The following is a 21,671-nucleotide window of genomic DNA, read 5'->3' as shown; positions in this document are numbered from 1 at the left end:
GCACACGCATAGCATCAGCTCCACTCCAGCGTGCGGGCAGTGAGCCAGACCCTGAGCTCCAGACTGGAGAGGCGGTTCCATCCTCGGCCCCACGCTAGTGGCCCTACATCGAGAGAGCTCTTCATATAAGTGTCTCTCAGTGTACCGAAACGGTCATCACTCTTCCAGGAAAGTGTTAGACTTTTGGACATAGGTGGGAGGAAAATGCCAAACTGCTGGGCTGTATCTCTGTTTTCCTTCCTGCATCTTAGTGACTCTGTCTAAACTGTGCCTTCTGTTCGGTCGGCCCTGTCCCTCCCTTGCTCTGGTTCCAGGGAGACTTCTCTCCTCTGCTCCATGTTTCATTTCTCTGCCATCTGCTTTTGGTTTTCCAGAAGAAATTTCGCCATTGTGTTGGCTGTAGTTTCTGGAGCCTCCAGAGGGAGCCGGCAGTCCTTCCCGTGGCCTGAATAGCTTACCTGTAAGGCCTTTTCCAGTAATATGAAACTGTCCTTTTTTTTTTTTTAAGATTTTATTTACTTATTTGATAGAGACACAGCGAGAGAGGGAACACAAGCAGGGGGAGTGGGAGAGGGAGAAGCAGGCTTCCCACCGAGCAGGGAGCCCGATGTGGGGCTCGATCCCAGGACCCTGGGATCCTGACCTGAGCCGAAGGCAGATGCTTAACGGCTGAGCCACCCAGGCGCCCCTATGGACTTCTTTCTTTAAGAGAATTGTGCCCGTACAGGTTAAGGGATTTCTGCTCTTGTGTCCCAGCAGAGTGCCTGGCAAAAGTACTTTTTGACTACTTTTCTGACGTAACAACTTCTCAGCATTTTAAAAGTGTGCATGATGCCAAAGTGTTACATTCAAAATTAAAACTAGTATTTGAGACTGTAAGAAGAGCTTGGATAAAGTCACTTCATGTTACTTTTGTATCTACAGAAAGAATGGAGGGAAGACAGAAATGGAGAATTCAAAAGGAAAGTTGCCCGCTGTGTAAGAAAAAGCCAAGAGACTGCTTTTGAGTGACATTTGTTCAACAGCTGTAACTTCATTATTTCAGGGTGAGTTCATTTTAAAATCCTCCTCTTTTGCCTTGTGATAAATGGCATATACATTTTTGGAAGTTGTGTGATTTGGATTTTTGAAGTGCCTGATTTTAGTGGGAGTGTCCAGTGGTCTGTTGTTTTCTCAGCAGAAACCATGTGACCCACGTGCATTCTGCGCCACTAGACTCCGCGTCTTGCACTAGATATCTGTCTCACTGGCCAGTGTGGGGCCGTGATCTCTGTCTTCTCACTGATGGTACTTGCTTCAGTGCGGCTTATAGTAAAGGGTGACACGAAGTTTCACTTCCTAAGTTGTTTTTGTAAAGGAAGATCATATTTTGTAATAAACTGGCAAGACCATTAAACATCTATCTTCCATGTCTTCTTTCTTAATTTCTTTTTTTTTTTAAGATTTTATTTACTTGAGAGACAGGCAGAGAGAGAGAGAGTACAGAGGGAGAGGGAGAAGTGGGTTCCCGGCTGCGCAAGGAAGGAGCCTGTTGCGGGGCTCGATCCCAGGACCCTGAGATCATGACCTGAGCCAAAGGCAGATGCTTCACCGACTGAGCCACCCAGGAACCCCTACCTTCCATGTTTTCATTGGTCTTTATCTCCCTGTTCATAACTAATAGGGCCAATAGGAAAAATTTCCCTTGTATTGTATACCATCTCTCCGAAGGTTTTTATTACGTCCAGTAGGGAGTCAAGGATAGAAGGGGACATGGTGTGGGCCACTGACCAAATGTGTGACATTTTAGTTATTTGGTTTCTTTTCTTTCTTTCTTTCTTCTTAAATGTTGGGTTGATAAAATTATTTAGGACATGGAGCATGTAAAGGATCACAGGTCATGGTGCATCCTGTTCCTGCCACCTGTTTTACCCTGTGTTCCCCTCTTCTGCCCCAGCCTCTTCTCATACGCTCAGTTCTGTGTTTACCACGGTTCTTCCTTCATCATTTCATCAGTTTGTAATATCCTAAATAGCGTGCTGTAGGACGCTGCACTGTGTGTGCATGGACTACAGTGTATGCATTCCTTTGTGACTTGGTATTGCTCAGTGTTATATTCTTGAAACTGGTTTGTGTTGTGTCTGGTTGTATCCATCTGTTGTCACTGTCATGCGGGACCTCATTAGATGAGTCACTGTCCTGCTCTTGATTCTGACTGCAGTTATCCTCTGATGTGGGGAGAGGTTTCTCATCTGTGTGTTTTGCTTTGTGTTTGCTGACAGAGTGAGTGTGGCTGTCTCATTTCTTGCTGCATGTTCGCAGGGAGAGCCCCTCCGGGTGTGTTCGTGGGGTTGGAATTGTTGAGTGAAGGGTCTGTGCACATCACTCCAGAATTCTGCATCTATTTATACTCCTTTTCACAAGGAAACGGATTCCATTTACTCCGGATCCTCCCCTGCATTTGATACCACCAGACCTCTGTGAAGTTTCCATCTGGAAGGGTGTGGAGTGAGCCCTTGCTCTGACGTGTGTGGCCGGCCCAGCTGACTATCATTTCATGTGTTTGGCCCTTTCCCTGGGAAATTCCTGTTCTTGGGCTGTTTTTCTGTTAGCTTCTGGATTTGTATCCTGGTCAGTTCCCTTTCTTTGTGGAATCTCTGGATGAACAGAGATTCTTTTTTTTTTTGAGAGAGAGAGGGCATGTGCACTTGAGCCAGGGGAGGGGCAGAGGCAGAGGCAGAGGGAGAGGGAGAGAGAGTCTCAAGCATGCTCTGTGCTGAGCACGGAGCCCGATACAGGGCTCAACCTCATGACCCTGAGATCACGACCTGAGCGGACGTCAAGAATCACACGCTCAATTGACTGTGCCACCCAGAGCCCCGATGAACAGAGATTCTTAACTTTAATGCAGTCAGATTAGACCTCTCCTGTACGGAGTTATGTTTTGTGTTCCAGCTTTTTCTCTGCCACCTGAAAGCTCCTATTACATCTTGTCTTGTGAAAGTTTTATGGTTTTGCCTTTGGTATATGTGTTGAAGCCCCTGAAATTGATTGGTGTGCAGTGTGAGGCTCTGCCCGCACCCCAGGCTACAACCATTGGCTGCTTCGATTGTTGGCAGGTTCTTTCACCACCGATGCTCAGGGTCGGTTATACTAGGAAGTTACATTTCCAGGTATGTGTCGATCTGTTTCTGACCTTAATGTGTTTTATTAGTTGGCCTGTCTTATCCCTAAACTAGCATCACATTGTTTTCATTTTTATTTATTATTTTTATGATGAACTGTATCAAATGCAAAGGTGCAAATCAGAAGTAAGACTGAGTCTACCCACCACTTGCCCTGTTTCCATGTTTGATGTCCCTGGTTTCTGATCTCCTCATAGTAACCAGAAATGCCGGCTGTCAACCTTACTTCTCTCTGTTACGACCAAGGATAGCAACAACCTGCGGTCTTCAAATTATTTCTGTTTTCCACCAGCCTGTTGTGTCTAAGCTGCTTATGTTTTGTTAATAATCCTGTCCTTATTTCCCTCCCTCACCCTTCCTCCCATCTACTCCGTGGTCCTTGCTTCCTACTGTTGTTCACAGACCACGTCTCAGTCTGCTGGGACTGTGTGCTTTCCTGCCTGTAGTTCATCCGGATGCTTGTCCTGGATGCCCCCGCTGTGCCCGGCGTCCACTCTGCTCTTCGCATGGGTTCTTGCGTGGATGTGACCATGTCCTAGGGATCTCTTACCCACACGGTCTCAAAGTCAGAGAGTTGGGACAATGACAGAGAATTGCAGATACTGAAGCCAAGGGTACACGTGATTTCATCTCATAAGTAGTACTTCATAAATTTAAGAAATAACCAAGAATTTTATTATATTTACCTTGACAGTATATTGCAAATTAGTTAAATAAATAAAATACATACTATTGAGGGACCACAAACAAATTTTGTAAGGGATTATATATTCTCTCCTTTGCTAGTGGGATTAGAGTTAGTTTATATTGGAACATAACACACACGTGTGTTGAAAGTATACTTCCCAAGAGTAAAGTGCACTCATCAAAAAGATAGAGGCAGAAAATAATGTTGATTCAAAATACCTCATTGTATGGAATAGGTTAGTTGAAAATATGATCTGTGAATGATGACACTGAACTGAGAACGTCCAGTTAAAGAGTAAGGAAGCAATAATTGGAAAGTCAGTAACAGAACATCCTTCTCACGTGTTGCTTGTCTGCCAGCTACGTGGTGATGGCTTCCGCTGCTGCAGAGCACGTGGCACCTGGAGTCCTTGATAGAGCGGAATTTTAAATAAAATTAATACACCAATTTTGTGAATGATTCATTGTAGTTACTGTTTAAGCTCAGGCTTTTGTGTAAAAAATGATCGTCCTTGAAGTGTGTGTGTCTTTCGTTGATAAGAACTGAATAAAGGAATTAGTATTTTGTTGTCAGTTGGGAGCTCATCAGGAGGATCCTTTCGCTCACCTGTGGGCAGAGATGGACATTTCCTGGGAAACACTGATTAATGCATATTAATGCAGACTTGTTAGACCAGCATGCAAGTGCCCAGTCCCACCTGTTGTGTGCTAAAAATTATTAGTCATTTCCCCTTTTGTTCCTGTAGCTCTTCTCTCTCTGGGCTGCATCTCCCCATCACTTGGGAAGTGTTTGAGTGCCGGCCGGGAGGGAGCTAGTTTCCACGGCCCGGGCTCTGGAACGCGTCTCCTCCTTCCTCTGCCACGTGCTGGGACAAGGCCCATCTCCTCTCCTGAAGCAGTTGCTCTTCAAACAGATGCTCCTCCCCCCCTCCCTCCCCCAGCCTGACAGTCTCAGAGCCCTTAACTCACAGTCACTGATGAGTGCTTTCTTACTCTTCTTGTTACCTACAGTACGTTGCCATGATAAGCACCCGAGCCCAGTCATCTCTCTGGATTAACTAAGAGTGGAATCATTTGAAAATTGGACGTTAAAAAATTCACATCAAAATCCATGACTTAACTCATGTCTTCTAAAAGCAGGTCTGTGTTTTACTCATCCACCGATGCATGGAGCTTGGTACGCTGCTGTTGGATTGAGGTGCCTTTGTGATCTTCACATGCCCTTGTCCTTACATAATTGTCACGCATGAGGCTAGGCCACAGAAACCTGGTTCCTTGCCGCAGGTATAGCCAGGCTGGCCTGTCACTCAGACTCTTCGTAAAGGCTGGTTCTCTTGATGGCTCGTCGACGTGCTGTTTCCGTGTGTCCTCAGTAGCTTTAGTCATGCCATAGGATGTAGATGTGAAATAAAACTCCTGAGGTTCAACAAAAATAGATTTAAAATTGTTTAAAAAAATCTCCATCCAAATCCATGACTTGTGTTTTCTAAAAATGGAAGTATTACTATTCAAGAACTTGATCCAGACTTTATTTAGTTCACTTTTTAAAAAACTGTGGTAAAAAAACATGAGGGTTTGCCCTCTTCCCAGTTCTTATGTGCACGTTGCAGTATGGCCTTTATGCACACTGGTGTACAAGAGACCCCTCGAACGTCTTCCTCCTGCCTGACTGGAGCACTCTGCCCTCCCCCAGGCCCTGAGTCTAGGAGTTTGTCTCCTTATTTCACCTCTTCTTGGTATTTATACCTCATCCTCCATAAAGACCTTAACAGCCTTATCTGTCTTCTCATTCAGGTGTGGGGTGGGAGGAAGAGAGGACACGGGGGAGAAGCGAATCCTTGCATCCCACAGATCAGCAGCAGGACCACATTCTGGGCCCCCAGACGGGAAGACTCTATCTCATTATTCTGCGTTAAGGCTAGAGAGATTATTTTAGTTCTCCACTGCTGTGTTACAAATTGTCTAAAATCCTGTGGCTTAAAACAACATTTTTAAAAAAAGATTTTATTTATTTATTTGAGAGAAAGCGAAAAGCACAAGTGGGGCGGGGGCTGCATATTCTCTCCACTGCTTAGTCGAGACCATGTGTGGTGTAAGTGATGATCCCAAGCAGACTGCATCCTTGGTGGGTTTCATGCTCGGGTCACTGAAGGCTTAGCCCCCGCGTCTTCACGCAGGCTTCTGAACATCAAGGCTCCTGCCATGTTAAGCCTCTCTGACCTCCTGAAACACTCCGCCGTATCCGCTGCAGGGCTGTTGAACTGCAACCCCCTGATACCAGCAACCTGCCCGACCTTGTTAGCTGTCTCCAGTAAGTCCCAGAACAGAAGATTAAGTATGAAAAACACAACTATTTTAGAACAAAATAAAGGAGAATATCAAGGTAGAGAAGGACTTGTTAGGCACAGAAGACACCTGGAGAAGGGAAAAATCAATAAATTGGACTGTGTCAAAACTGAAAACTTAAATATTATGACAAGACAATAAACTTAAAAAGCAGCAGCAGACTGGGAAAAGATTGTCTATCTGGTGTTCAGGATTTGTATCTAGAATGTCCACCAGCTTGTGTAAATCGGTGGGAAAACAAGCAGTACAAAGGAAAATGATCTGCCTAGGTAATGTGAAAAATGACTGCATTTGTAATCAGAAATACGAAGGTACAGGAAGATAGCATCACATTGACTGGATTGTCAAAAATCAAAATGTTTGAGAAACCCAGATGTTGGTGAGGATTTGGGGAAACGGTGTCCTTGAAGTACGGGATGAGTGGAGGCGCGTCCGCGTTGGAGAGCAGGTTGGCGATACGGGGTCTGAGCCGCGCACCCGCCGCGAGGTCGGGCTGTGGCTGGAGACAGGCTGGCTCGTGTGCGCTTGCAGGGCCTGTGTAGTTTCTAAAAGGCCCTGCAGCAGGATTGGTCAGTTACGACTGATATAGTGGAATATTGCCCAGCAACTAATGCGTGTGTAGTGTAGACTTAGTTATATGTAGCCAGGTGGTTAAATCTCAAACAACGGTCTTGAGGAGGAAAAGCAGTTTGCAGAAAAGAAAGAACAGCATCGAGTAGGGTACTGTTCATCTGAGTTCAGAAGTCCAGCCTACTCGCTGTGTGGTGAAGAGCTTTTTTAAAAGCAGGGACTTGAAGAAATACATAAAATTCACAAATTGCAGTGGTCCCTCACTTCGGGAGGGAGAGGGCCCTGCCCTTTCCCCTTAGCTGCCTGCTTCGGAGCACATTGGGCTCACCTTCTTTCCTCCCCGCAGGAGGGTAGACTGACCGGGATAGTGGGGACCGCCTGTTGGCCACGTCCACAGCTTAACGGAGTTTTGACGCTTAATCTGTTTGATTCGACACTGGTGGTCATCCTTCTGGAAGCGTCTTCCGGTCTCACCCATGCGGGCTAGGGCTCTGCCTCCGTCACTGCTCCCTGCCCCTCTTCTGTCCTCACTCCTGTCCCCAGCTGCAGGGACAAAGCAGGCATGACGACACTCTGGAAACGGAAGCGTCTCCGTGTGAGGAAAAGGTCTGTTCCCGAGGTGACCACTGACCCACAGTAGCTGCCTCTTCAGAAATCGGACTCCTCCCAGCACTCACGTACACACACGTGATGTACGTGTCTGTGTGGATAGTAACACGGGCGGAGGCCTAGAGTACTTCTTAAAATTTTAACATGGACTTTGCTAGTTCAGTAGGATTTATGTGTATTGATGTGATGATGCAGGTCTGCTTCTTAACAGTTGCAGATCATTAAGAGTGAAGGTTTGTATTTGAAGTGGGAGCTGACACCAAGAACAGGTGACCCGAGCACATGGCAGTTCTTGTTAATGATTCTGGTTCATTTCCTGCCATGTGCACAGGTGGTGGTGTCTCAGGAGAGCAGGCCATATGTGGCATACGGCTGACGCGGAATGGCCCTGCCGAGACTGGGGTCCCAGAGTAGAGGCAGAGGTTCACTTAGAAGGGCCAGGGACAGCCTCTTACGCGGTCGCCACATTTCAGGGCAGAAGGAAGCAGCAGACCCGTGGGCTGGTGGGGGGTCACAGGAGGGGAGCCAGACTGTGAGGTGCTTCGGGCCTCAGAAAAGAAGTGGCTGTGGACGGTCCCGGTTCCCCCGGCACGGAAGAGGAGCGGGCTGCCGGTGGGGAGCTGCCGCCTCGAGGGGCGCCGGGGGCGTCTGTGTGGAAGGTACGGGAAGCTCCCCCACACGCAGGGACTGCTCTCGGTGAAGAACGGTTGACATTACTGGAAACACTTACTCCTGAGTGAGGAATTACTTTTGTTATTATCCTTAACATCAAAAGTGGTTTTTATTTGGAAGCATGCTTGCCTGATACGTATTTTTTTAGACTTTAAAAAAAATTGAGTTGTGTAGCCACATAGGAAATTGATTTGATTCTAGTTTTAGAAATAAATAGACCAAGATACTGATGTCCTTTAGAGGTGAACCATCTCCAGATTTGTAGGTTAAAAATTGGGAATAATATGAAGTTTTGAGGTAAAAAAAAAAAAAGATACTTAAGGTTATTTCATAAAGACATACAATTGATATAATTTCAATTAATATCAAGTTATGTGATTTTAATAACAGGCAGATGTAGTTTAAGTTGGAAATGGGACACACTTACAAAACATAAATGACTGTCAGAGGTCAGGACCATCAATTTAAATAAATAGGGTGTGACCAGGAGATTCAGTTGCACATTTATCTTGCTAGAGAAAAGACTTGACAGACTTGCTTTTTCTGTACTGAGGCTTTTTCCCTGTTTAGAATACATTTTGTTCATGGGAGAAAACAGATTTTTCTATTCCTGCTGAAAAAGTTAATGCTATTTAAAGCTGGGTTGCCTGATTTTAGGTGTTTAATGACTGAGCAGTCAGTCCCCTCTGGAGTATTTTTCTTTTTAAAACCTTACACAGACACAGTTTTTAAAATGATTGTTTCATGGCCCTGAAATTTCTTGTTTGTATCCTCGGGGAATGATTATGGAATCTCTGTACCCAGCTCTGTTTCAGCCCTGAGAGATTAAATGGCCAGGGACTAATTTGGGTGTGGTTGGTCTAGTCTTTGGAAGAATATTCAAGTAACATCACCTAAAAATTATATAACGCCTATTCTGTAATGATGTGTCTTTGTTTCAGTAATGTCTTTAGATCTTCCAGCGAAACATCCGTGCACATTTTGTGTGTTTGTGCACCAGCAGAAGAGCTTGCTTTTGGGGAAGGTGATGTGCGCATTTCTGGTGCGCTCCTGGCTTTGCCAGCGGCCGAGAGCGTTGACCAGCACAACCCCTTTGGAAGGGAATGGAGCAGTCATTCTGCCTCGCAGGCGCTATTTTGGGGAGGTGGTCCACGTCAGGGAAATGGGCACATGCAGGGCCACATGTGGGTAGGCCCACAGCTTGCTTTCTACCCACAACAGAGCTTTTGGTACGGTTGAATTTGGGGGATGGTGAGGTTGATAAATTTGTTCGGGCCTTTAGAAGACACACTGTGGTGTGACTTAAATATTTGTCCTAACTCTGAGTATGCCTGGCTTCTTTGTTAGGAGCTTAACGTTATGTCCTTTGACTCTCCAGTCATCTTCTGTTCAGGTTCTTTGTGCCCAGCACTGTGCCTGGCAGACAAAACAGGTGTGTGAGTTTCTGGAACACCTGGACCTGATAGAAGAACAGGATTCTCCTCCCTGCTCCCCTCCCTGCTCCCCTGTGTACTCAGAGCACACAATAATAACAGCTCTGAAGGAAAGTCCAATCATGAACTTAGACATTTTTTTTTTTTTTTTTTTTTTTTGACAGAGAGACACAGCAAGAGAGAGAACACAAGCAGGGGAAGTGGAAGAGGGAGAAGCAGGCTTCCCGGGGAGCAGGGAGCCCGAACGCGGGGCCTGATGCCAGGACCCTGGGATCACGACCTGAGCCGAAGGCAGATGTTTAACAACTGAGCCACTCAGGCGCCCCTAACTTAGACTTCTTTTTCTTTTTTTGAACTTGAACCTAGTGTTTTTCTCACTTTTTGAGCAAGAAACCCTGCCCCTTATTAGCTGTGCCACCGTGTCTCACTTTTCTCTATACAATAGGGGGAAATGCCTTCGTGTGGTGCTTATGAACGCTGCCTGAGATAAGTTTGTAAACTTGCTTGGCACATAATAAGTGCTTGATAAGATAGTAGTTGCTTTTATTTAGATGGGGTTCTTGACTTCTAGGCTGACTGAGGGCATGAGACCGGCCAGATGCAAAGTAATAGAAGTACCCGTACTTGGAGTAGAGGGTCCGTTGGGGGCAGCTTCACGTAGAAAATGGGTTTGGACCGAACCTGTAGGGTTGGATAAAATTCAACAAGTTGGGAAGTATGGTAGTCTTACGTTGTTTCTCTGAATATCCTTAAATACTTAATAAATTTCCAAATCACTTGACTTGTAAGTAGTTCTTCTGTATTTGACTCTAGATGCAATATAAGTTGACAGACATTTGGGATATTGAAAACAATGTAAAGTAGGGAAGTACAATAGAACTTTCTGCGCTGATATGTAGAAATATTCTACATCTGTACTGTCCAGTATGGTGGTCACTAGCCATATTGAGCACTTGAACTGAATTGTAAATTTTATTTACTGTAATTTAAATTTGAAATAAAATGGGCCTATGTGGCTACCATGTTGGATGAGCACAAAAGTGAGCTTAAAATGAAATTAAGAACTTGTTTCCAAAGAAATAGAATACAAATAAAAATTTCTAATCCGTGAATTCTTCTGTAAATTCATTATGTAATGCTGTTTGTTTTGTCGCAGGTCTCCAATTGAGAAACATGGCACTGTTTTTCCTGCACTCTACCCACCTATTGCTGGACTTCTGTTGTAACAAGTTGGCGGACGCTGGCTGGAGCTGGGCTGCAATAGAACATGCCAGTATCAGAGCTGACAAGAGCCTAACAAGTGCCAACTTACAGAGGATTACGCATTTTGAATTCTAATGAACTGTTTTAACCTTCAGGAAGAATTGTAAAGACCTGTACATAGCACAACATGATCCGGATAATATATATACTATTCATGTACATCCACAAATACACCTTGTACCAAATAATGCTTTCTTGTAGTAGAATAAGAATCGTGTAAATTCTAAAAGATTTTAGCAGGTTTTCTTTCCCTATTCGTTGTTTCTTATCAGTTTTAAAAGACTCCTTAAAGCATGTCAGATGAAAAACAATTAGGATTAAAAGTTTCCATTTAATTTCCTTTAAACCATTGAGGCTTCATTAAACTCTTTTCACTTACTAAACTTTTGTATCTTCTTTGTTTTGACACACTCCCCTTTGCTTTTCTCTCTTCTCTCTGCCAGAAAGTTTTCACATCATTTAGTTCCAGTACGGAAATACTTAATAAGCAACTACTTGATTTTTAACGACGACTTCAGAGGAGTGGTCATCACTAGGTGCTTGTCGTTTGGTACTCCAGTTGCACCATCTCTTGGCTCGGGTGTAGCAATACCACATTTTGGCTGTTGAGAGCTCTTGAACTCCGTCACCCCTGAGAACTAAAAAGAGTTGGTTCGGAATTCAGCTTACTGACACTTGCCCCAGACAGTACAAAATTCTGGTTTGGTTTTGCTTTTGCCTTCCCGTTCGTTCCTGGGCGTTCAGGTTGGATGGATTAGTGTGCCCAGCTGCAGGCTTTCTGCTTAACTTGTGGGTTTGCTCTTACAGACGTTGTTGACCTCCCACCCCTTTCTCCGTGGCCCTCCGAATTTCTTTGCCTCTGTTCTTCTATATTGCAGATTTTTCTCACTTACTGTACAAAGAAATTGCGATGTATATTTTCATGTAATTTGATTTTGGAATTCTGTCACCTTATGTAGTGAGTTCTTCCAAAATATAATTTTTTTCCAATAATTGTCAAGTTGTTGGCTCTTATTGTATTGAATGAAGGTTATAATACTGAATGCCAGAGAAGTGCAGTTTAGAAAAATCTCAGGTTGATTCCTTATGCAAACAGACTTAATACTTGAAAATCCCATGGCCATGGCAGTGTAGTATTGGGCTCTATCTAGGTTCTTACGTGGATCTCAAAGCATTATAGGGGTGTGAATGCTTTGCTATTTGACATACAGATTCTGTCACTGACATAGTGCACTTGGATTTTATTAGTGTTTGAGCATAAGTATATTTCATATCATGTTTTCTAAAACAGCTTCAGGAAATGACGAAGTGAACGTGTGCAGTGTTAATGGGCAGGCCCAAGTTCCCCTGTGTTGGGTGTGAGGTTGGGATTGGGAAGTGCAGTAGTTGGCCTGTAAGGGACAGAAACGGAGACAGTACCAGATGGGACACGATTCCGTGAGAATCGGCGTGTCTCTGCTCTGTGGGGCTTGGAGAGATGCTTTGGCAGAGAGTGAAAGGGTCCCTACAAGTAACCCATCCTTGTGGACTCTGCATGTCCTTCTTTAAGCAAAAGTAAAATGGTTGAGGATGTAGACACAGTAGAGAGTGATTTTTCTAAATCCTTGTCTGTTCTTTACTCTGAAGCATTATAAAAACCCATAAATGTGTAATGACTGAATGTGAAAATTGCTTGATTTGATTCATTGCAGCTGGTTTTCTTCAAGAACTTCATTTGTGACTTCTTTTTATTCAAAGACTGTAAAACTCGTTGCCCCAAAGTGCTGGTACTGCACACCTGCCTGGGATTTGAATGCAATCCCTCTTACTCTTAAATCAGAAACTGTTCACATGGTTGCTGGTGGCAGAACGGAGACTGGATTTTGCTCTCCTCTTGCTGTGATTCTGCTAGTGATCTGTTGAGTTAAAACCTGGGATTTGACTCTTCAGGGAGCAGCAAATGACCTACTAACTCAGGGACAACTCTTACTGAACTCTAAGTGCCACTTTCATGCAGGTACTTTGGTGTAACCATGTGTGTTTTGGGGCTAGATCTAGGGGAGTCGAAGGGAGAGCCAGGAACCAGTGCCCCTCCCTTCATGCTCCTTTCCACCTGGCGCCCTGGCGTGCTACATGTGGACACACAGGCCTTGGGAGGTGGTGTGACCTGTCTCCTCTGCCAGGGGCGTCACCTGTGCCTTTCCCCGTGTTCATCTGACAGTGTGAACTGCACGCCTCCACGTTTGATACTAAACCACTCTCAGGTGACACTGATCCAGGTGGCTTTTGTCCCACCAGTGCCTCATCACTAGTGTGAGGTGAGTCCTCTCTGCTTTAGGAAAAGGATTTTTCTCCCTAACTCTGTGCCAACTATCAACAACATCTATACAGTCTTATGGGTTTTTAGAATTGTTGGCTGTTTCCTAAATTGATTCCAAGTTCTTGTAAAGGCTTTTAGATTTCAGTCTGTGCTCATAATGGGATGGATGATCTCAGTGGCTTTCTGGCCTCTTTTCTGTGAGTTTAAAATCCACGTGAGATTGGTTTCCTTGTCATTACAAGGCGGTCTCTTTGTGAGGCGATTCCACTGGTTCTCTGATCACTTGGGTGTCCTGGTATCTTTAATGGCCTTCATTCTCGGTTGTGAAATTTTATTCTATATGCTCACTTACCCTCTACAAATCTGCACATTTTGGGTTGTGGTGCCTGTGTATCTATTTTTGCCTGTCTGGTCTCCAGTTGGTGGAATTACCTTCTTTGTACCTGCCACTTCTCAGCATCTTTGAAATTTGACATAATGTTGCTTCATTCCAGCTTTTTTTAGTTCTGTAACTTGTTGATTGTATTTAACTATGAGTTCTGTTGTGATGTTTGCTGTATTGTAAAGCACCTCCATCATGTGGTGGGTGCTCTGTAAATCAATAAATGATGACTTAGAGGCTGTATCACGGAGCTATTTTGGTTTTAGGATGCAGGTCTCAAAAGCAAGTTGTGGGATTATTTCTAAACAGCACATGATACCAAAAGGTCCACAGGGGAATCTGGATAATGAATTCTTAAAACTTCATTTAAAGAAAGAACCAGAGGGTGGGAAGTTTGACTTCCAATCTGATGTAACAGTCTTAAAATTTCCAGTATGGGACCAAGCACTTTTCCTCACCAGGGTTGTGTGCCTGCTGACTTAGGGCATTTTGGGGGATTTTGTCTTCGGCCTGAATTGGCTCTACCACAGACATAATAAGCTAGAAGGTTAAGAACCCAGACTTGAAAGTGAACTGGAAGAGACCACAGGCACCATCTCAAGCATCACCCTCCCTCCCTCCACACAGATGGGCAAATGTGGCCCAAATACCTGACCAGGATCACTTAGTAAGTTAGCGGCAAAAAGAGGCAAGACTGAGTACTTTTTCTGTCTTTCTTTTCTTTTTTTTTTCTTAATAGGATGTCACTGCCTAGCCTTCCACCATGTGGATTTACAACTGTGAGGGGGTGTTTGCTGGGACATACGCTGCCTGTGGCTGTGAAGGTCTCCTCCTCCCAGAGAAAAGAACAAGAAGCCAGATCTCTAATCAGAACCGAGTTAGAGAAAAGAAAATCCTTGAGAGCAGATGGGAGGTCATCATCAAAATTTAATTTTCCTGATAAATACCTTTGAAATAGATTATAAAAGGGTCCAGATGATGTCCCCGAACATTAGATACCAGTTTTATGCACAAGCATCTGCCCAAGGTTATAGCAAACAAGCTGCTTCCAATGCGAAGACACAGGTGTTGGACTAGGTCTACTGTGTGCAAGGCTCTGGGCTTTAAAGAAGGACCCGCTGGTTTTCTCCCTCACCCTCATAAAGACAGGCCTTTTCAGAGGACTGCAAACCCCAGCAGGAGTTCCGTTTGCAGAGCAAACTATTTCCGGGATAAGGCATTTTTGGTTGCTCAGTTTCAGGTGGGTGTAACAGGACTGCCAAGGTAGGGTTAGGGTTTATGGTTTTAATTCACTGAACCAGCATGCCCCCCATGCTGTAGTGAAATGATAAAAAATTTTGAATCCTATTCACACAGACGGAATAAATCAAAGGAGAAGGAAAAGACTTTCCCCAAAAGCAGACACATCTTAGACCTAGGAGCTGCACAGAAAAGTCCTAGGCAAAATACTTGGTTTTTCTCCCTTCCCAGCAGTATCTCCTGAGGAATAAGCATGATCACGCTGTGTGTTCTTAGGAGCCCTAGAAATCCTATTTCTATTTATCCAGCTTCTACTTTTGGCAGGTGTGTCTCATAAAGGATGTAGTCCCATTCTTACAAGGATCCTCCAAAGTAATGGTTTCTCGTAAGGAAACAGGTTCAGGTCAGTGTGTCAAAACTGTCGAGCAAGAAAGTTTCACAGCCGGGATTCAGTTCCATGGCCTCACTTACATAGCGGGTGCTGCCACCCCTTACTTCAGGGACGGTTTCCCCAAAGTCAGAGCGTGCGTATGTTGAGGCTTGTACCTGAACCCAATTCACTGGTCTAGTGATTCCCTCCCTTCCCCTTTCTACCGCGACATGGTGCTTCTCCCCCAGGAAGACCCTGTTCCCTTGTACCCTTAAGGCAGTCAGCATTTACCATTCACGCACCTCATGCTCCCTGTCCCGGGTAACTCCACACCAAGTTCCTCTTCATCTGAGCAAAACCCAAACCAGGTCTATACTGAGCCCTGTTCTAGTGCTCAGATTTTTCAAAACGTCTCTATTTCCGGTCGTATCTAATGTTGGGATCTCCGCTGAAGCCTGCTGGGTGTTGTTAGTTCGTCCAGTACTAGCGATGCTTTGTAGGCCTCTCCGTAGCTTAGGGCTTTCAAACCAGTTAAGAGTACACTCAGAAGACAAGGGCCCAGGATCGGGTTCTATCCCGGGCCCTTCTAAGAGAACTGCGCTTGCGTCTGAGGGAGGTTGTGATGAGGAGGTACTCGAGCCCTTGCGTGAGTTTCCATTTGACTGTGGGCATCTAGTCCAAGCAAGCTGGAAGGGAACAAATTTGTTTCTTCCTGCATGTGTCCTGCTGTCCCTGGTTTTCATCACATTCTCAGGGGGGTCATGACCCTCCAAATCATTAAGAACTGTGGATTCCAGTCCAGCTCCCTGCTGAAACTGCTGTAGAGTCTGAGGTGGGAGCATGAGCTTGCAGGGACTTGCCTCCATCAACGCAGCACATCAGCGGCTGAGCCAAACTTGAACCCAGTTCTCCTGACTTGGTATAGCTCACAGAGGTAACAACTCATCAAACATTAAGCACCTGCTGTATGTCAGATACCAGGCTGGTGCTGGTGAGACCAAGATAAGTGGTCTGATGCAAAACAGGCATCAGCTTTGATGGTATTTCCCATACGCTTCCACCTCATTTCTATGTTACGCCCCAGAAAATGTTTGCAGGGTGCTCTTAAATGGACAAAGCTGCTCGTGGCCGAAGGAGACGGGCTTGCCAGGCCACGCTGATGACGCCAACGGCTCACCACCTGGCACACCTCTAAGCCATTCTTGACAGACAAGGAAGCTCTGGGCTATGGCAGCTCCGTTAGGCCAGGCAAGTCCTCCCCTAATCCTCCTTAGTCTAAGTGCCGCTTGCTCAGCCCGGCTTCGCCAGTCTGCCCCTGCCCACCTCCCGTGCACCTTTAGTGTCCTGCCGCAGCTGGAACATCCTTTCCCTGAGCGAACCATTGTCCTGACACATTTTGACAACCTCTTCTCTTCCATCTCCCGCGTGTCCCTCCCTCTTCTCAGAACTTTAACCCCATGATCCAAACTCCAAATTCCTTCTCTACTCCCCCTTACTACCCACGAATGCTTACCTTTGACAGCACCCACGGCTTCTCCAACTTGGGATCCCCCCCTCTGCTGTTCTGACCCCTCATCCTGTCCTCAGGCCCTTTCTTCAATCTCTACCTTCTCCCAGCCACCACTTCCCCTGCGGTCCTCATGCTTCCAGAAATGGGTGCCATCACCGTTCTTTTGCTTCTCCTTTGAGTACAAATCTTGTTTTGAAAGAGCTCCTGCTATTTGATTATATTACTCGTTAAGCCTGTTTTTTGCTATTAGACATCCCCAGATTCACTGAAGGTTTTGGCTCCTGCCTTAGGGTCTCCTTCCTTCCCTACCTCTCAATCCCAATACTTAATTTTCCTGGCTTCTTAGGTTCACCGCAGCGGGTGTGTTTCACTCCCTGTCCTGGACTTTATCGTGACCCAGTGCTATCGAACCTAGGAGCTTCCGGTTGCCACCCTGAGCACAGGGCCCACAACGGCCCTCGATGTGACAGAGACCCTCCACCAGCCCCTACCCAGTCAGCACCTGAGCTGTCCACTCATGCACTGTGTCCCAAGGCCTGGCCAACACCATCATCCATGCCCTCAGCCAGGTGGGGCTTCTGCTGGGAAAGCGCCTGGTTCACACGCGCAGGAGACGCGTGATGCAGGCCCTCCAGCCCACCGCCCCTCCCCAGATCTCTCGGCTCTCTGGTCCCTGAACTGATGTCATCAACTGATCTCCTGACACCTGTCTGCCCCTTCATGTCCGCTTGCATGGGCTTTAAACGACTAAGTGACGGCCTGTGGTCCCTGGTGGGGTTTGCAGTGGAGTCCTCGGGTGTGCACTGAGGTCCACAGTGGGGTGTGCAGTGAACTCTGCATTGGGGTCACCGGTGGGGTCCCGTGAGGTCCACGGAGGGGTCACTGGTGGGGTGTGTGGTGGGGGGCATAGCGGGGTCTGCAGTGGGGTCAGAGGTGGGGTGCGTGGTGGGGTCCACAGTGGGGCCCATGGCGGGGTCATTGGTGGGGTGCATGGTGAGGTCCTCGGTAGGATGTGCAGTGGGGCCCGCGGTGAGGTCCGTGAGGGTGCATAGCGGGGTCTCTGGTGGGGTGTGCAGTGAGGTCCGTGGAGGGGTCCGCGGTGAGGTGCGTACTGGGCTCCACGGAGGGGTCCGCGGAGGGTTCTGTAGCGAGGTCCGCAGAGGGGTGCGTAGTGGGGTCCCCGGTGGGGTGTGCAGTGAGGGCCGTGGAGGGGTCCGCGCTGAGGTGCGCAGTGGGGTCCGCGGATGGGTGCGCGGAGGGTTCTGTAGCGGGGTCCGCGGCGAGCCCCGCCCGGTTCCTGTCGCCTCTGCCGCCGCCTCAGCTCCCCGGTCGGAAGAGCGCCCGGAGACCGCGGAGCCCCTCTCGGCCGCCTCCCGGCCAGGTTTCTGCGAGGAAGAGCGTTGCCCGCTGCGTCCACCCCGTTCAAGGTCCTGAACGGGCCGCGGCCACGACCCCGGCCGTCGGCGCGCCGCACGCCAGCGCCTCGAGGGCGCGAGGGGAGCGGAGGCCACCGCGCGCCGCCTGCGCCCGCCTCCCGCTGGCGCTGCTTCCGCCCGCCTCCCGAGCTCTCGCGAGACCCGCGGCCCCGGTCCGCGCCGCCCTGGGCGCGGCGCTCTTCTCGCGAGGTTGCAGCAGGGCCGGCCCGACATGGCGGAAGGTAGGGCGCGTGAGGGGCCGCGCGGGAAGGCGCGGGGCGGGGCGGGCGCTGCCGGCCGGGCGTCGCGGCCGTGCGGGGGTCGGCCGGCCGCGGTGGCGCGGGGCGCGGCGCGTCCCCGGGGCCGTCCGGCGCCGCCCGTGGGTGCCGCGCGGGCCGGCGTTCTGAGCGCGGCTCCCGAGGCGACGCCCCTCGGGCGCCCCTCACCCCGCGGGCCGCGGCGGCCGCGCGGGCTGGGGCGTCCGCTCCTCGGGAAAGCGAAACTGCTGTCCCGGCGCGTCCGGCGCCCGGACGGGCTGGGCCCCCGGCGTGGCGGAGGGGGCGGCCGAGGTCGCCTCTCCGTCCGGTCCTCGCCCTCGCCGGGTGCGCTCTTGGTGACGCGGCCGGCGGAGGCGATGGGGCCTCTCCCGCCCTGCCTGCCTGCGGGCAGCCGCGCTGTGGAGCCGCGCTGTGCGGGCGAGGGCTGGAAGGCCCGCGGTGGGGCGCTGCCTGCGGGGACCGCCGGCGTGCTTCTCCGGGCCACCCCCGTTGGAGGAGGGGCTCCTCCTTTGACCTGATGGCCACCGAGGGGCCGCGGGGTGCCGGTCGCGACCTGCCCTGTCGGTCTTGAGCTGAGCTTTGCCCGGGTCTTAAGGTTGGGCGGCACAGGACAGCTGGCGGGGTTTCCGCGTTTGGCTGGGCCTGGGAACAGCCTTTGAAGGAGCCTGCATGTCCGTTACTCCCACTTCGCAGGTACAGGAGGTGACGCCAGAGTTACGGAGGTGGCTGGCCCTGGCACCCAGCGTTCCCCCTGCTCTTCGCCGACTTAGACCTCCCGGGGGGGACACCTCGGAGGAATAATCCGTGAGAGCAGAGGAGGAGTAGAGGGGACGGACGGACAGCTAAGGCATCCCCTGAAGCTCGTTTTGGGGTAGAGCACAGCTTGCTGCTCAGGGCGCTGAGGAATGGCAGAGGGGACGGAAGCAGGAAGGCCTTCTGTGAGGCGGGACGTGGTCTGGCCCCTCGCGTGTTACCAAGGGGGGCGCTGTAGACGGTGGCTGGTTGGTGGCTCCGCGCTTCTGCTGCGCGCCTGCTTTGCCCTGCAGTCGGGGTCCAGGCATGAGGAGCGCGTGCAGGCTGCCTGCAGTGATGAGCGAGTTAGGCCGCCCGGCGCCTTGAGGTGTGTGTTCGGATAGCCCTGGGACGCATCTGGCCAGGGGAGCCTGCACCTGAAACCAAACAGCCTCGAGGGTTGCTTTGCTAGGGGATCGTGGGTAGGGAAGCACACTCAGGAGGTTCTGGCTTGACGGTTTTTCTTCTGCCTTTCTGGTGTCTTAAGATTTTGGGAAACAGTGTTGCAGAACTTTGGGAAGAATTGAGTGGGGCATTGAAGGTGTTGCGGGAAGGAAGGGAAGATTAGCTAGAAAGTGTTGGTGTTACTCAATGCTGCTTGTACTTCAGTCAGAATTTGTCGGCTACACTGGTTCTGAAATACTCAAATATAGAAAAATCGCAGAGGTCTGTGTCATGGAACAATTGGATTATCTGTGAGCGTGTCCTGTGGGAACTTGCTGATGATGGTGTTGTCTGGTGGTGCGAATGTGTGAGCATGTGGGAAGTAGTGTCTAGGCACATTAACAGAATCTGAAGAGACTGAGTGGACAGTTCACTTCTAACGGGACTCGTTTAGAAATCAACCTTTTTTTCCCTCCCATCTGTCCATGGGTATTGGTTTGACCTGATGTATTTAGCTAAAATCTTTCCTAAAATTAGTTTCCATTTCCACTCTACATGTGCAGCTATTCTACTAATTTAAACTTGCTTCATCACTCAAAACAGTCCTTCCTACTTGGACTTCCTGCTTTTACTTTTTCTCTTTGATTTTGCTTCCTCATAGCCTATTTTTACAGTTCCAGTGTTCCCTTTATAACATAAATCAGATTATGTCTCTTTCACTTTTCTCAATACACTTACCCTCCTGCACCTGCACTGTCCACTCTCGTGGCTCTCCGTGATCTTAAAAATATATTCCAGCCTTCCAGTGACCTGCAAGTCCCAACAGGGCTGGCCACTGGTTAACTGCAATCGTATTTCTTACTTCTCTTTTCATTTGCCGTGCTCTTGCCACACTAACTTCCTTGCTGTTCTCTGTACATTCCCAATGCTTCTACCTCTCCATCTTTGTCCTTGCAGCTGCCTTGGCCTGAAACAGTCTCTCTCATTTTCTCCGTAGAGCTAACTGACTCATTTGGGTGTCTGTTCAGTTCTTACCACCTTTAGAGGTCTTCCTAATTATTTTTTTTTAATTCCTTTACTGGAATATAAACCTCACAAGGGTGGAGACTTCCATTTTGTTCACTGCTGTGTATCCCAACTTGGAATCATACCTATGGTTCAAGGAGCGGTCGAGTTTATTGAGCATCATTTACCAGACATCAACCAAGTTGCCTGGATACATCCTTAGTCTCTTGTCAAGTAAGCTGGCGGGACCAGCTTTTAATGTGCTCTGAATAACATTAGTCTCCTGGGAGCTCCCTAACCTACTTTTCATTCTGCCCGTTTTAGTATTAGCAATTCAAGTGTAATGCTTGGGAGCTCAGTCTGCATTCAGACGAAGATTTGAACCCTCGTCCTAATAACCTGTTATCATCGGCAAGCCAGTTAATTGCTCTCCATCTCCGTTTCCTCAGCTTTAAAAGAGGGATCATCTCTATCTCAGGAGTAGCTGAGGGGGGGATCAGAAGAAATAGTGCACGAAGAATACTTCTAGCACAGTGCCTGACATTTTGACCCTAGCGTGTATCCTTTTCTTAGTCTCCTCTTCAACCATGCTCTCCTTCCCTTCCTCAGTAAAATGAAGGTGAAAATTGGAAAAAATGTAATGGTTTACTAAACAGAAAATTGACCGTGGACTTTTATTAGCTTACTGGAATTTGGTCGGGAAAATACTTCTGACTGTTCAAATACAAGGTGAATACATTCCATATGCTGGACAATCACGGGCCAATACAGTAGCCATTAGCCACATATGGCTGCTTCACTTTATTTATTTTTTTATTTATTAAAGACTTTTTATTTCTTTATTTGACAGAGAGAGACAGCGAGAGAGGGAACACAAGCAGGGGGAGTGGGAGAGGGAGAAGCAGGCCTCCTGCAGAGTAGGGAGCCCCATGTGGGGCTCGATCCCAGGACCCTGGGATCATGACCTGAGCCGAAGCCAGACACTTAACAACTGAGCCACCCAGGCGCCCTGGCTACTTCACTTTAAATTTAATAAAATTAAAAATTCAGTTCTTTGGTCACACTAGCCCAGTTTCAGTTGCTTTGTAGCTGTGTGCTTAGTGGTCCCCATACTAGCAGACAGTACAGATTAACAGAACCCTTGTATCATTCCAGAAAGTGCTGTTGGATAGCACTGTTCCAGAAAATACTTCATCAATATAAGCTGGTAGAAAGAGGGAAAGAAGAAACTTTGCTCTCTTTTCAATTTTCAG

General features: G+C 48.0%; 2 protein-coding genes across 3 annotated transcripts in view; both read left to right on the top strand.

The window, feature by feature from the left end:
* Positions 1-13,668, top strand: part of UBE2G1 (ubiquitin conjugating enzyme E2 G1) — a 104,611-nt gene extending 90,943 nt beyond the window's left edge. The window contains exons 5-7 of one of the 2 annotated variants that reach the window (XR_008507259.2): positions 925-1,046; positions 4,863-4,991; positions 10,638-13,668. Coding sequence is in view for 1 of the 2 variants with exons in the window: in XM_045890148.3 (XP_045746104.3) it covers positions 925-1,011 (87 nt within the window). In the remaining variant the exon portion in view is untranslated. The remainder of the gene's footprint in view (positions 1-924; positions 1,047-4,862; positions 4,992-10,637) is intronic. The other variant, XM_045890148.3, reaches the window with a different exon arrangement.
* A 4,429-nt stretch (positions 13,669-18,097) lies between these two features.
* The window catches only part of ANKFY1 (ankyrin repeat and FYVE domain containing 1), an 83,405-nt gene continuing 79,831 nt past the window's right edge, over positions 18,098-21,671 (top strand). The window contains exon 1 of the mRNA XM_045890153.2: positions 18,098-18,201. Within this exon, the coding sequence (XP_045746109.1) occupies positions 18,192-18,201 (10 nt within the window). The 5' untranslated portion in view covers positions 18,098-18,191. The remainder of the gene's footprint in view (positions 18,202-21,671) is intronic.

The sequence above is a fragment of the Mirounga angustirostris genome, unplaced genomic scaffold, assembly GCF_029215605.1.
Source record: "Mirounga angustirostris isolate CCGP_5_RB_7025 unplaced genomic scaffold, mMirAng1.0.hap1 SCAF_17, whole genome shotgun sequence".
NCBI classification, from domain to species: Eukaryota; Metazoa; Chordata; class Mammalia; order Carnivora; family Phocidae; genus Mirounga; species Mirounga angustirostris.
The sequence above is the reverse complement of the archived record's forward strand: the minus strand, read 5'-3'. Positions and strand labels throughout refer to the sequence as shown.